Raw genomic sequence first — 16,489 nt, 5'->3', positions numbered from 1 at the left:
AGATTGCTAAGAAAAATATGACATGGAAGGAATATCACATACATAAGAATGATGTTAGTTATGAAAATCATACTCTCTGTATGAGTTACAACTCTCATACAGAGGTTGGTCAATGTATAGCATGTTAATGTTGTAGATGGATAAGAAGAGACTTGCTCATGTTAGACATGAAGAGATGTGAACTGCATTCCTTACAAAATGCACACGAGACACTGTACCAGAAGGCAGAAGTAGAAGGGATAAATGAAGAGGAGAAATTTATTCTGTCAGTATGGAGATGAACTGTGGAGAAGAGTTTAATAGCTATTACATACTTTTCAATGAATTTAACAAAGCTCCTAGGAGCACCAAAACAATGTTGAGAGACAGTATTCAGGATAAATCTTGGTTGGACACATTTGCAAACTTGTAGAGTTAAAAGCTGTCTGGAGGTAAATCAAACACCTTCAGCAAAATAAATTACTTTTTTAAATGCAATTTGAAATACAGAGATCATTATGACTTCCAGAACATAAACCTCTATTACCCCAATTTTTACCTCCAAAATCATTCTTCAAATTTTTTTTTTTTTAAATTACAAGAGAGAGAGATTTAAGGTTAGAGTAATCACAAGAGGATAAATCTTGGCTAGAGATCTTGGGTTATATCAAAGATATGGATCAGAGTAAGATATTCAGGCAATTAATGTGAAGTCTTCAGCTTCCATATACAAGTAGCCTAGTTGTGCTACTTGTATATAATCTAGTCGTGCTACTTAAGTAAACAAAGTTTGCACTTCACGTGCAGACTTTGTTTGCTTATGTTTGGATAAAAGATTAAACAAGAATATAATTTCTTGTTGGCTTTTTTAATTTAATTTATAACCAATTGAAAAAAAAATTTCTACAATCCACAATCTTGCATAGATTGTGGATTCATAGATTGTATGAATGTACTGGATGTACAATCTTGCATAGATTGTACATCCAGTCAGAAAGCTGGTAACTCAGCTTGCCATATCAAGTCAAAGGCTTTGGAGATATCAATAGCGCAACTAGCAGAGATTCAGCAAATTTTTCCGTGGTATTTTTCCAGAAATGTATGGCATAGGTAAGCAGAACCCTTGTTGAACACTAGTATCAGAATTCACACTGGCAGCCATTCATTAGTTGAGAACCTTCAATGTGGCCTTCAACTCAAACAGTTGTGTTGATAGTTCCTTCTGTTAGAGAAGTGTGAGAAACTGGGCAATAGTTTAAAGGTAAAGATTTTGTCATTCTTAGGAATGAGTTAAATATAGGCTAATTTCAAGGTTGCAGGATAGATAATAGATACCAGTGGAATAAGAGCATAAAAAGTAGACAAAGCAGGAATCAATTCTAGAGCAAAAACATTCAAAACAGAGTGTGATTATTTGGCAAAGGGATTAAATCCATCTTACATAAAATTTATGCAAGTTATGGAGAAGAGCATGTATGCTATACTGTGATATGAAGTTAACAGCTCAGGGACACAAGAAAAAAAGAATTGCTCTGTGTGTGTGTGTGTGTGTGTGTGTGGTGTAAAAAGAAAAACTGATATTGGAGAAAGGAAAGGGAGTGTTGTAATCGATTCCTTAAAAAATATATTAAGAAACTAATGTGTATCTTCACTGATGTAAATTCTTTTTTTGTGAGTGAAGATTGGACAGGAAGCCATATCTGTGTTTATGGAACTGACAGCTATCAAGTAAAAGCACAGTGATGTCCCAAAATAGTTGCATGTCACTGCTGGATAGTCAAAGACTATGTCATAAGTTATTAATGTTTGATATCCTCCTTTAATAGAGACTAAATATGCTTGCAGTAAAGCATAGCTGAAGATACAGGTATGGGTCATCATTTGTTTTATAAACTGAGTTACTGTACATATACTCATGTACTACCTAACAGCAGTTGTCTGTAAGGCAATGCCTGTGTGCCCTTTCCTTACTACTGAATACGGACGTGCTGTGTATTTGTATTCATACTTTTATATAAAAAAAAAATTCTGTAATAAGTACACAACATATCCTGCTGCATAGTTAGAAGCTTTTGAAGTTGAGTTTTATATTGTGGAAAGTTAAAAATGTGTTCACCATAAGTTGCCATTGCTACGTGTGTATGTATCAACTCTTGATGTGATGCTTCCATAACTTAACACTTTCTCACGATGAAAATTTCTGGATAACGCTAGTCAGAATTTTTTAAAATTAGTTGTATAGCCTCATGGTCTTAAAAGTTCAAAGAGGAATAGATGATGACTTTAGCTTGTTCTCAAGTGCTTTGCAAAGAGAAGTAAAAAAGCCACACCACAGTCATTTTTTTTCACATTTTTTTTCCCCTGTATTTTTCAATTTCTCATATTATTTATACTTCATTGTATTACTTGCATTAATAATTATATGGTGAAATTTAATTTGTACATGCATCCCATGAATGAAACTAATAGAAATAACATTTAATTCACGTTAATGTACTACTGCATACACAGACTGTAAACAACAGTGTGATTAATTGGCAAAGGGATCAAATCCATCTTACATAAAATTTGTGGAACGTAATTCTTATATAAGTCGGAGACTGCCTGTACTGAGGAATTGTATTGAGAGGTGTATGTTTTGAAGTTTAAGGACTAAAGTTGTCAGTCTGTTGACAATTCTGTGCATGTTTGTTGAATATGTTAATTTTTTGATCAACAGATATACTGCAAATCAACATCAAAACAGAACTAACCTAGTGATTTAAGAATTTGAGTGCGTGCATGTGAAAGTAGAGGGGGAATTATTCCCAATAGTTTTGACATAACCGTTCTTTTATATGCCGTGTTCTCACACACACACACACACACACACACACACACACACACACACACACACACACACTTAGTTTGGAATTCAATTAATGCTGTTGGATTCTGAATGAAGAGAAATTAAAATTATTAAGACTTCTTTCAGAATCCAACATAATCCACCATGGCAAAGGCTACATTTGTAAATATTATTTCATGTAAATCTCTTGATATAAACTATTATTCATGTAATTACCTTTGAGTTTTTTAATTTAATTATTTAATCTAGGATATACATTAATAATGAAAAGGACTCTATATAAAAATAACATTCAGATTATTTTATTTATTCCTATATTAATAGTAGAAGAATTTGTGTTCATCATATTTAATTATATATTATTTGAGTTGAAAAATATCCTTTTATTTAGTTTCTGTATATAAAGGTATAATGTTATGTACTGCTTATGGACTGAGTTATAAGTAGAAAACGCGAGCGTGTAGTGCATGAGTTATGGATGTGAGATGGAATTGATATGAGCTAGACGGTGAGAACAAGTTTTGGCGGGAAAACGGAGTGAAAACATATAAACGGAAAGCGAGAGTAAACAAGAGCAGTGGGTCAGGAGTTGGTCGGCAGAGTCAGCACTAGAACTAGGGACTGAGTACAACTGGAGCACTCAGCACAGTAATGGCACTAAGAACAGTACAATAGAGATGAGGAAATAATTTATTGGCAGCACGAAGTTAAATAAGAAGCTGCAGTACAAAGAATTAAGTGCTGTGATCAGATTACAAAGGATCTAAATGTAAATTGACAACTCAGAATATTGATATGGAATTCTGAAGTTAATGTTGTATTCCAGAGCTTTCAAGGAAGATTAGTAGAAAGCTGATTCTATTGTAAAGTAGTATATGGGGAATAAGTAGATTTTCTAGTGCAAGTGTGTCTGCCTATGTGATGTGCTGAAATTAAAGATCAAGTTAATTTAAAGAAGATTACTTTTGAAATGTGTAGCTCCAGTGTGATAATTAACTAAAGTTTTAAATGTGCCTCAGTGAATAATACGTGCAAAGATTTATTCCGGTAAGAACCGTTGTACTTTATAGCATTTTAGAGTGAAGTTATAAGAGTTACCTCCTTCTGTTAAATCTTAACATTAACTGTGGTGTTTATGCTGAAATTTGCCAAAGCTAGAAGATTAATAGTCTCCACCCCCTTAAAGTGATAACTATCTCTTGACTGAGCTATGTGATTTCTGACTAAGGGATAGATAAAGAATACTATTGTAAAAATATTTGTGTGAATTTCAGTGGTAAAGAACTTAACTATCTTTGCCTATTAGGGAGAAATTAGATTTTGAAGCTCAGTGTTTAATACCAAAAGTTAAGTGAATGTTATGTGTAGTTGAATTGAGTTAATTTTGCATTATCTTGTATCCAAAGTATGCTTATGTATATATTATATAACTTTGAATTAAATGTTTTGTTTCATTGATTTCAATTTGTTGTTAGCCTGATTCTTTTCCACTGCACCGTTCATAAAATTATCAGACCTAGCGGGAACCTCAAATGTTAATGTAAAATTCGGCCTATATATAAACATTAGACTGCTAAAGTTAATTAATATTTGATTACACTATTTTGCATAGACTAATCTGAATATAGGGTGGTGCAGTATAATAGAAATTTCCCTATATTTAGATTAGTAATCAACATAAAATTAATTAACCTTAAATAAGAACAATGTTAAAGCAAGATGGCGGATCAAAAGACAGGAAGGACGATCCAACAATGCAACAGAGAGGGAAAAATATATTTATACTGGATGACTTAATTCATGACAGGATTAGTAAAATAGGAGTCAATTAACATATACATATGGTGCAGCCATAAAAGGATTGTAGCTAACATTTTGCATAGTGCAAAACTATTCACAATGCTTTAGAGATCGGTACTATCAAAATAAGAAGTCTGAATGGCAAAGAAATGGAGCTAGCTGAGGAATTAGATAAGTATCAGATCAACACAATAGGGGTGACTGCAACAAAAAAAAGACAAAAACTGGTGAGATCTTTTGAGCAATAAATACAAAATGTTATATTCAGGCAATGACAATTGAGGAAAAGAAGGAGTAGCCAAGTAGAGTGTTAAATTGTGAATGAAGGTATTTTATAAATTATAATACTTCATTCATATTTAACATAATCCGCCATGTCATAAGCAAGGCTTGTAAATATTATTTCTTGTTAGTCTCTTGCTTATGTGTTATTCATATAATTGCCTTGAGTCTTGTTATTATTTAATAATATAATCTTAAGATATGTAATAGTAATAAAAAGACTATATATAAAAATATCATTCATTTAAATTACTTTATTCTGTAAAATTTATTGTAAGAAACTGTGTATATAAATTTAAATGTACCTTATAAGAATTGCGATATGTTTTTTTTTATTTGATATTTCTGTAAGTGAAAGTAATTTCATGGAATTCTACTGATGAGATTTGATTGGCTGCTGACAGAGAAACAGAGTTTATTTTTAGTTAGCTCATGCGGGGAGTGTGAGCTACTGTGTATGATGAGAAAAGTCAGGATATAAGCTGAACTGGTTAGAACCTGATTTTGGCAGGAAAAAAGAGGAGAACAAAGTTAATTCGAAAACAAAAGTAAGATATAGAGAGAAGCCCTAGAGATAGCATAGAGATAGGTAGTGAGAGGAAGAAGGGGAATTAATATATGTCGATATTCGACTAGGAAAGGACAAGGAATTAATAGGCATTTTGAATTACTTCTATGGGAGTTCTGATACTATGATAAATTCCAAATGGTTAGTGGAAGAATACTGCAGAACTGAAGTTAATACATAGAAGAAAATAAGGAATTAGTAGATAACTTAAACCAAGTGCATCAAGACTTGTGTATTTCTGTGTCTATAATTCAGTTATTATAGTGAAAGATTTCTTTGAATTGTGTTGCCATAAAGTAAAAGTCAAACAGAATTTCAAATGTGCCTATGCAAATTCGATGTGTAGAAGCAGCAATCCGGTAAGAGTTGTCATTTCTATAACCTGTGTGAATCAATCACAGTTAACTCCATCGGATATATTTTGACCTTAGCTGTGATGTTATGTCAATTAATGGTCAGATGTACTGAAGTACTTTCCCCTCGAAATAATAAGTGTTATGTTGATCTATTAAGTGTTAGCTGACTGAGAAAGAATATAGTGTAGCCTGTCATAAGATTAGTTATTGTAACATTTGAAAGGTTAAACTTTTAAGAACTATTCTCAACTTCATTGACTGAGCATAAAGAACTGAAAAACGAATGTTTGATAGTTAATGGACTGTAATTATTCTGAATACTTTAAACTGAGCTAATATATTTATGATTTAATTCATCTAATTGGATAGAGATGAACTATGTGAAAGAAGTACTGATACTTTAAGAATTAAGAAGTGTCAACATTAGCCATAATCCTCAAACCTAAATAAGAAGTTACTAATATCTGAATATGAATTTTTCTAATTGTTCAATTTGATAACCTTTTGCAGAGAGTTATACTATTCCACATTAAATATTTTCTTTTGTTGAGTTAAACTTGGTGTTTGCCTGATTTTCTTTCATTGCACCGCTCATAAAATTAATCGGAGCTTTGCGGAAGCCTTAAAATATTAATAACCTTGGCCTGAAGATAAAATGATAATATAAGTATAGTTGATGATAGATTCCTCTATATTATTTAGACTAATCTGAATATAGGGTGGTGCAGTATAATATAAATTTCTTTATATTCGGATAAGCATCAATCAACAACTAATGAATAAAAAGGAATTTAATGAGGTAAAGATAAGATTAATAAACCAAGAAAAATGGAACAGTCAGTTAGGTAGGACACTCCAACAACTGCAACAAAAAAGACAAAAACTGGTGAGATCTTTCTGAGCAATAAATACAAAATGTTATATTGAGGCAATGACAATCAAGGAAAAGAAGCAGTAGCCGGCAGGCAGTCTCAAGTAGAGTGATGTAGGCAAATATCAGAATGGGGAACTGGACAATGAGACTTATTTGTGCCTATGGTCCCACAGAAGATTCTACTAAGGTAGAAATGCAGGAATTTTTTTGAGGCTTTAGAGAAAGCAACTGACACAATGAAAAAGGAAAAGTTGGTCCTTGTTGGGGATCTAAATAGCAGAGCAGGAAATGATTGCAGGGCATACAAAAATATATTGGGAAAATTTGGGGAAAAGAGCAAAGCTAATAATAATGGCAAATATTTGTTGGATTTCTGCTCAGGACATGGACTGGTTATTACTAACACCATGTTCCAACATAAAAATGTCCACAAATTCACATGGAGAGAAGAGGCAAAAAATAAGAAGTCTCATTGACTATGTTATTGTTGATAGTGATGTTTTCTCCTTGTGCAGGACATCAGAGTGTACAGAGGATATGAAATTGGAAGTGATCACTATTTAGTCTTGAGCAGGATAAAATTGAATTTCATATTGAAAAGAATAACATGTAAGAAAGTTTAAAAGCGAATAAAAGTTGAGCAGTTCGCAGATGTGAACTGTAGACTAAAATACACAAAGATTATTTAAGAAAAAATTAAAGAGTTTGAGAACAGGAATCAAACTTTAGAGATTCAGTGGCAAGCCTTGAAGAAAACCTTAATTGATTCAGCCAGAGAGGCATGTGGTGAGGTTGTCAGCAAGGATAGAAAAATCAGAACTCAATGGTGGACACAGGAAGTTAAAGAAGAAAGCATATCAAAAGTTCCTGGCAAATAAGTCAGCTTTTACTCTTACAGAATACAGAGACAAATGTAAGAAAGCTAAACACTGTGTAAAACTAGCTAAACAAAAGTCATGGGAGGACTTTGGCAAGAACATAGAAAATAAATATCAAGAAGGTGGCAAAATATTTTGTAGGTTATTGAAGATGCTTAGAAATGGAGGAAAGAGTACTACTGTAAAAGGAGTTGGAGATGATAACGGTGACATGAAAATGGGAGAAAAAGATATCCTTGAAGTACGGAGTAATTACTTCGAGAAATTGCTAAATGAAACAAGCAGTGATAGCACAGTGGTAAAAAACACTCAACAGGAATACAGTCTGGAATACATATCCATACATGACGTAGAAAAAGCCATCAAAGGCTTGAAATATGGAAAGGCAGCAGGAGTAGATGATATTCGACCAGAAATGCTGAAGTATGATGGTATAAAAGTCTTGCAGTGGCTGCACTGCATAGTTCAGAAAGCCTGGACAGGGGGACAAATTCCCATTTATTGGAGTAGAGCTCTAATAGTACCCATATATAAAAAGGGAAATAAAACTGAATGTGAGAATTACAGAGGTATTTCCCTACTGAGTTTTCCTGGTAAGAGATACACAAGTATACTTGAGAAACCGTAGAAAAGAATTGTAGAAGAAAAGCTTGGTGAAGAATAAGCGGGATTCCGGCCAAATAGAGGCTGTCAGGATCAGATCTTCACTTTATGACAAATAGTGGAGAAATCATGGGAATATAATAAAGATCTCTGTTTGAGTTTTGTAGATATGGATAAGGCATATGACAAGGTGCCAAGAGAGAAGCTATTCAATACGCTACAGTTATATGGTGTCAATGGAGCATTACATCAAGCAATACTTAGTCTTTATTTGAGTTGTAAGTCAGCAGTTAGAATTGAAGAAAGTACAGGAAGATGGTTTAATGTTAAATCTGGTGTGAGACAAGGATGTACATTATCCCCTCTGTTGTTCATTATCTATATGGATTACATTATGAAGGAAAGTGTTATTAAGCATGATATGAAATTTGGAGATATTAACGTTAGCTCTTTGCTTTATGCGGATGTATCAATAAATCCACTACAAGTCTGCAAGATTCCTTGACTAAATTGAATAACTGTTGTAATAGATATGGTATGAAGGTCAGCAATAAAAAGACAAAGACAATGAAAATAGGCAGAATCATTGAAAATGTCAACTGCATTGTGAAAGGAGAACCTGTAGAACAAGTAAAATATTTCACCTACTTAGGCACGATTTTTAGTAGATGGTAAATTAAATATGGAAATAGACAACAGAATCAACAAAGCTGATATGGTAGGAAGTCAATTGAATAAATTCATATGGAATAAGAGAGAAATTAGTTGGAACACTAAATTAGCTGTATACAAGACAGTGTTCAAACCAGTTTTAACTTACGGATCTGGGAGCTGGGTCAGAAGTAAAACACTTGACCAAAGACTAGAGACTGTAGATATGAGAGTCCTGAGAAAGATTAGAGGCATGAACAGATGGCATCAATGGCAATATCTTATTAAAAATGAGGATATTAGGAAAAAACTTGACATTGTCAGCATCCAGGAATGCGTTTGCAGAGCTAATCTTAGGTGGTATGGTCATTTAAACAGAATGGGCGAGGAAAGGTTGGCAAAACAAGTGTTGTCTGCAGGTTGGCAGGAAAACGACCTAGAGGAAGACCAAGATATAGGTGGATTGATACGGTACAATGTGCCTTAGATGACAGAAATACAAGATCTGATAATGTTGGAGTCTTGACAAGTAACAGACTGATTTGGAGGAAAACTGTAGATAGGATTAGTAATGATGTAACTTTTTCATGTAGTACTATCATATCCTGTACACCCCATTGAGGGTACATGGCAGGAATTTGATGATGATGATGATATCCTATAACACCCATTCAAAAGTTTATAGACCTCTATCATTTCACCCCTCTTTCTCATGTTAACCAGAGTCTGCAATCACATATTTGCCATCTGTCCTCATAATCTAAATCCCATAGTCTGGATATAATCTTTGTAACTCTTCTTTGCACCCTTTCCATAACTTCTTTATCCTTTGGGGTCTGGGAGATCAAATCTGCACATAGTAATCCAGGGGTGGTCTTATCAAAGCCTCATAAAGAAGCAAAAAACTTCCTTATATGTCAAGGTTCGTTTCACCATTACGATTATTCTCTGCACTGTATTTGCAGCTTTTGCTAAGTGATCTTTGAACTACAATTTCTAACCACCAATATGCCAAGATCACTTGAATCTTAAGTTTCTTGTAGCATAACCCTGCTAATATAATATGCCACTAGATATTGATGACATATTAGCTATTTGGTCCCACAGCCACCAAACTTTAAACAATTCTCCTCAGCCACCTAAATAAAACACACTAATTTAATTTACCACTGAAACCAAAAATAAACATATTCTTCCTTTTTACTATTTACTGTAAGCCTATACTCATGATACAGCAATGCACCAATACATACACAAAGACTCATACCACCATCCTACACAAAAACTACTAATTCATCATCACCAAGCATCTTGATTTTGTAACCATAATCCTAGCATATGGTAGTCAGTCTTATGCTTAACTAGGTGTAATTAGCATCCTTAAAAACAGAGCTTTAACAATTGGCTATATGCAGCAGGCTCTGTAAAATGAATTTGAAATAATCATAACATTTATAAAAATGACTACAACAAAAAAGCAATTCATAGAATCCTTCACAAAAATAAAATCCAAAATAAAGAATACAATATGGCCATAGCCATCTTCATATAATATGCTTGAATAGACAATTCCTTATATAATATAAGCAATTCATTATATAATATGCTGCAAAAATATGACATTAATGGCACTTTTAAACCACCTACAAAAAGTATACTCAGCTCTTCTTTTAAAGATCCAATTTGATTCCATTTTCCACTCAGGTAGGTACCAGATCTGTTGCACCTGTAACTTATCTAACATAGTGGAAAGAGGAGTTCCAAAACAAAAAAGAACATAAATAACAAATTTTCTTCATTGCAGAAAAGCAGGCTTTTCTGACCATGCACTTCAAAATTGCAACAGAACCGAATGGAAGGGCACCAGTCCTTATATCTGACCCAAACAGCACATGAACAGGAATTTCAAGGAAATCTGTGAAATGCTTATTCATCAACCAAACTGAAACAAAAATGATGGCCTAAAAGTCCCAAGGATTTGGATGACTCATCATCAACCCATGCAGTGTCCAATTAAAGAAGAACTGTTTAAGCAGGCATAACCCACATATTCGATACCAGAATAGAAATTTTGATAATGAACCAGTAACTCTCAAACAACAAACAGAACTTTAAAACATCAGGGTTACAGAAAACTAGTAACTGCTGATGTTGCTTGTGATCCAGTATATGTGTATTCTTGAAGAAGACCTTGATATAAAGATTGAAATGTTGAATTCTAATCTAGTTAAAGTAAGTCCTATAACATAGTAGTGTGTCTCCATAATTATTCAAAATGAATGTGCAATCTCCTTTCTTAAATGTACTATTATACTTATGGCAAAGTCCTTGATGACTATACCACTTTTTATTATTATTATTCCATATCTGATGGGTGGGTTAGCTAACATGCTATAGGTTGACTTCTTTTCCAACTCTGTCTACCTGCAGTATTAACATACCACAGATGGAGAGAAGTACTAAGAGAAAGTCTCCATTTTCCTTGTACTGGAAGAATTTTGCATGTCACTACAATTGCTAAAGATGGATTATCCAATTACTCGAGCCCAGTAAGTGGAAATAGTGCAACCATTGCATTAAAATCTCTGAAGATAACTGTTCTGTCATTTAGCACTGGCAAGTATGTTTTGTGGCTTGTTATTAAAGTATTCCTCTTTCAATCTTCTGAGTCCTAAACAGGTGCATAATAACTAACCATATTCAGGGCTTTAATGCCAGTCCTAAATTTAGAAGTCAGCAGCCTTAAAAGGCTACTAAATCCAAGCAGAGCACTGCTAGCATTTCTATTAAGCAATAGTCCTACATTTGATATTCTCCTCATCCAAAGTATATGAATTAAGTACTACCCACTTGAATAACACCTAATTTCCCATTGAGCAAATATCTCCAATTTCTACTTCTAAAATTCTTGGGCGATGACATCAAGCAACAAGTGTTGATTCAGTGTTCTCAGGTTTAAGGTCCCTAGTTAAAGAAAGGTTTACTAAATTTATGGGAAGATTATTGTTTCAGGGACCAGCAAAATCAGTCCCTGAATTGCAAACATGATACAATAATCTGTTTTCTAATTCCTTTCAGTTTAAGCCACCTAAACCATTAATCCATGCTGCATCAGCTGGAACATGACAATGCTTCTAGAAATTGTGGAGTCCAGGTACCTCCAATCCTAATCAGCCATCAGTTAATATTAGGTTTTCTGCTTGTCAGTCAATCTGGGTCAGAATGCCAAGGTAAGAAGTAGCATCTCTTTTAAACAGGCCTATCAGTAGTGCAGTGGTATTTAATCAATACCCAAACTCAAAGCCATAATTAGATCCAGTCAGTTAACAAAATAACTAAATATACTGAAGTCTTTAAGAACAATTACTAAAGAGAGAAAGAAGTTACAGAAAATGGCATATGTAAGTCACTCGGGAAAAGTGACATCCAAAAATTGGCTGCTGAAGGAGAACATCAGTGAGATTTGTTTTTAATATGACTAGAACCTCCCCACCCTCCACAGCACACAGGTTGGTGCACAAAGCAAGATGGCCTCAAGTATTTGAAACAAAAAAACCATATACAAACAAAAGTGCAAGCAGAAACTATTCTTATATGAAGGTCTATGATACAGAAATCTGGGTTCAAGAGATTTTCCAGATGTGCTTTCACTGGCAATATGAAAAAAACAAAGACAGTATTTATTTTCCTAAACTCATAAAATGAACAAACACCGTATATGGTTAGTTAAATGAGACCATATTACAAATTCACACTATACATACCAATTATTTTTAAAACTCCATCATGATGAATTTCTCCTATGTCTCCAGTATAAAACCATCTAATACCTCCTTCTTCCTTAAATGATTCCTTTGTTAATTCTTCATTTTTATAATATCCCTGAGCAACACAATCTCCTCCAATAACAATTTCTCCTCGTGGATAAGGTTTATCCTTTACATGGTAACTACCTATAAAACAATATCTAGTGTTCATTAAAAGTTAGTGATTTCTATAAATTAAAGATACCAAGAAATTATATACTTGGTTTAAATGATTTCTATCTTTATTGGATTAATTTTAACAACTTCTTCAATCCTTTGAAGAAAATGGTATGATGAAAGGCAAAATAAGTCTCCAAAAGATGAAGTCATTCAAAATAATGAAATGAGATCTGCATGGAGACATAACACTGCAACCTTGTCTATGTGAAGCGAATTCAATTACTGTATTTGTCGGCGTATAAGACGCAGTCCCTTTTTGTGCACATTTTTTAGGAAAAAACTTGATCACTGAATATTATAATGAATTTACAGTATTTCAAATATAAAGTAATAAGTAGGTCTACTTTCAACAAATATCTAATCTAATTAGGAAAGAGTACCCACCTTTTAATCTTCTTTGCCAAAACCAGAAATTTATTGTAGGTTATGTTTACTGTGAGTTGCTTTTTTTTAGATCCTCTTCCTGATACTGCCAAGTTCTTATCATTTTCTCAGTTGTGGGTGGCCCGAAATGCCTCTCTGCAGCCCTGTTTCCATGTTCTTCAGTATACGCAATCACGACGTTTTTCAGGCATAATTTGCCAAGAAATTTACAGAAAATTTAACAGCAGAAATTTATCACTGTTCACAAAAACTGCGACAACAATTGGAAAGTTTAAACAAACAGGAACACAGCTGTGATCGTCGATGACAGCACATGCGCATCCACTGAACTCTACGTAACTGGAATGCTCTCACACACCCCAAGGAAGCAAGAAAGAAATCACGTAACTTGGAATAGAGAAAATTTCCAGAAATTAAAGTACTAAAAAACTGAGTATCGGCGTATAAGATGCACCCTGTTTTTCAGATCTATTTTCAAAGAAAAAAAGTGCGTCTTATACGTCGGCAAATATGGTACTTTCCTTTAATGCAAACTAAAAATTCCAATCCAGTTAGTATCTTTTAGTTACACGGTGAAACACAGAACATGGACTATTATGAAAAAGATAACATTTTACATGAATGTTCAAATTAAAACATTCAATACACATAACTATTAAAACGTTAATAAAATGTGAACAGCTTTTTTATCAATATTCACATTTTCTATTAATTCTCATGCATAATAACAATAAATAATTTTTACTTAAGTATAAAGAGCTAATAAGCTTCATTTCGGCAATGAAAACATTACTTAAATTAAGGGGATATTAAATCCCACATAGTTTTAAAACCGAATAAGAAACTCAAAGATTGGAATCAGAGAGTTTCTTGCAGAATATAGTAAACTATAAAGTATCGGCGACACTAGCGTTAGCCAATGCAAGTGATCCTAGTACGTAGTACAATACCAGGGCAACTCGTTGCAAAGGTGGGGGAAGTTCAGATCGCTATTCTTAGGTATTTTCCATAATGCAAAAACACATTTCCTAGTAAATGTATGCTGTTATTACATTATGGAGGGAGGTCACTACCCAGACCGGTTTCAGCCTTTTTTGAGGCTTCATCAGTGAGTAGCTAGACCTAATACCAAAGTGTACCTGGTATTATACTACGTACTAGGATCACTTGCATTGGCTAACGCTAGTGTCGCCGATACTTTATAGTTTACTATATTCGGCAAGAAACTCTCTGATTCCAATCTTTGAGTTTCTTATTCGGTTTTAAAACTATGTGGGATTTAATATCCCCTTAATTTAAGTAATGTTTTCATTGCCGAAATGAAGCTTATTAGCTCTTTATACTTAAGTAACTTAATGGTTGCACCTGTTTGGAAAACTCGTTCGCAGAGTACATAAGTTCTTTTCGCTATACACTTTGGTATTAGGTCTAGCTACTCACTGATGAAGCCTCAAAAAGGCTGAAACCGGTCTGGGTAGTGACCTCCCTCCATAATGTAATAACAGCATACATTTCCTAGGAAATGTGTTTTTACATTATGGAAAATACCTAAGAATAGCGATCTGAACTTCCCCCACCTTTGCAACAAGTTGCCCTGGTATTGTACTACGTACTAGGATCACTTGCATTGGCTAACGCTAGTGTCGCCAATACTTTATAGTTTACTATATTCGGCAAGAAACTCTGATTCCAATCTTTGAGTTTCTTATTCGGTTTTAAAACTATGTGGGATTTAATATCCCCTTAAGTAATGTTTTCATTGCCGAAATGAAGCTTCTTAGCTCTTTATACTTAACTTAATGGTTGCACCTGTTTGGAAAACTCATTCGCAGAGTACATAAGTTCTTTTCACTATACACTTTGGTATTAGGTCTAGCTACTCACTGATGAAGCCTCAAAAAAGGCTGAAACCGGTCTGGGTAGTGACCTCCCTCCATAACGTAATAACAGCATACATTTCCTAGGAAATGTGTTTTTACATTATGGAAAATACCTAAGAATAGCGATCATAACTTCCCCCACCTTTGCAACGAGTTGCCCTGGTATTGTACTACGTACTAGGATCACTTGCATTGGCTAACGCTAGTGTCGCCGATACTTTATAGTTTACTATATTTGGCAAGAAACTCTCTGATTCCAATCTTTGAGTTTCTTATTCGGTTTTAAAACTATGTGGGATTTAATATCCCCTTAATTTAAGTAATGTTTTCATTGCCAAAATGAAGCTTATTAGCTCTTTATACTTAAGTAACTTAATGGTTGCACCTGTTTGGAAAACTCGTTCGCAGAGTACATAAGTTCTTTTTGCTATACACTTTGGTATTAGGTCTAGCTACTCACTGATGAAGCCTCAAAAAAGGCTGAAACCAGTCTGGGCAGTGACCACCCTCCATAATATAATAACAGCATACATTTCCTAGGAAATGTGTTTTTACATTATGGAAAATACCTAAGAATAGCGATCTGAACTTCCGCCACCTTTGCAACGAGTTGCCCTGGTATTGTACTACATACTAGGATCACTTGCATTGGCTAACGCTAGTGTCGCTGATACTTTATAGTTTACTATATTTGGCAAGAAACTCTCTGATTCCAATCTTTGAGTTTCTTATTCGGTTTTAAAACTATGTGGGATTTAATATCCCCTTAATTTAAGTAATAAATAATTTTTAATTCGCTAACAATGTTACGAAGGTGGTCTGAAAAGTTCTTGGCCTAACAATGAAAAAACAAATTTATAATTTCAAAACTATTTTTATTTTTCAACAAAATCTCTCTTAAGATTAATACATTTATTCCTGCGATGCTCCACTACCATTATCCTGTAGTAGTTCTCAGTAAGATCTACAAAATACCCTCTACAGCTGCAATCACCTCTTGATTCGAAGAAAAATGCTGACCAGTGAGGAAGAGTTTTAGTTTTGGGAGGAAATAGAAGTCAGAAGGAGCCAAATGTGGGGAATAGGGTGGATGTTCCAACAATTCATAGTGCAGATCCCTTGATTTTCCCATTGCCAAAACACCTTTGTGAGTAGGTGCATTGTCCTGATGAAAGATGATTTCTTCTGCAAACCGGATTTTTTCATCTAGTCTGGTTAAAAGATCAGAATAAGATTCCCCGGTTATTGTTTTACCCTTTTCAAGATAATTAATAAACAAAATGCCTTTAGCATCCCAAAACACCGATGCCATGACCTTTCCTGCTAATGGAATCGACTTTGTCTTCTTTGACACCGAACAACCAGCTTCTGTGCACTGGTTTGACTTCTGTTTGGATTCT

At 34.0% G+C, this 16,489-nt stretch overlaps 1 protein-coding gene across 1 annotated transcript in view; it reads right to left on the bottom strand.

Moving 5' to 3' along the window:
* Positions 1 to 16,489, bottom strand: part of Acsl (Acyl-CoA synthetase long-chain) — a 393,532-nt gene that overhangs the window by 13,059 nt on the left and 363,984 nt on the right. The window contains exon 16 of the mRNA XM_090403141.1: positions 12,604 to 12,792. Within this exon, the coding sequence (XP_090259267.1) occupies positions 12,604 to 12,792 (189 nt within the window). The remainder of the gene's footprint in view (positions 1 to 12,603; positions 12,793 to 16,489) is intronic.

Source organism: Typopeltis vanoorti, chromosome 13, assembly GCF_054136105.1.
Source record: "Typopeltis vanoorti isolate ZY-2024b chromosome 13, IOZ_Tvanoo_1.0, whole genome shotgun sequence".
NCBI classification, from domain to species: domain Eukaryota; kingdom Metazoa; phylum Arthropoda; class Arachnida; order Uropygi; family Thelyphonidae; genus Typopeltis; species Typopeltis vanoorti.
This window is presented reverse-complemented; position numbering and strand designations above follow the sequence as displayed.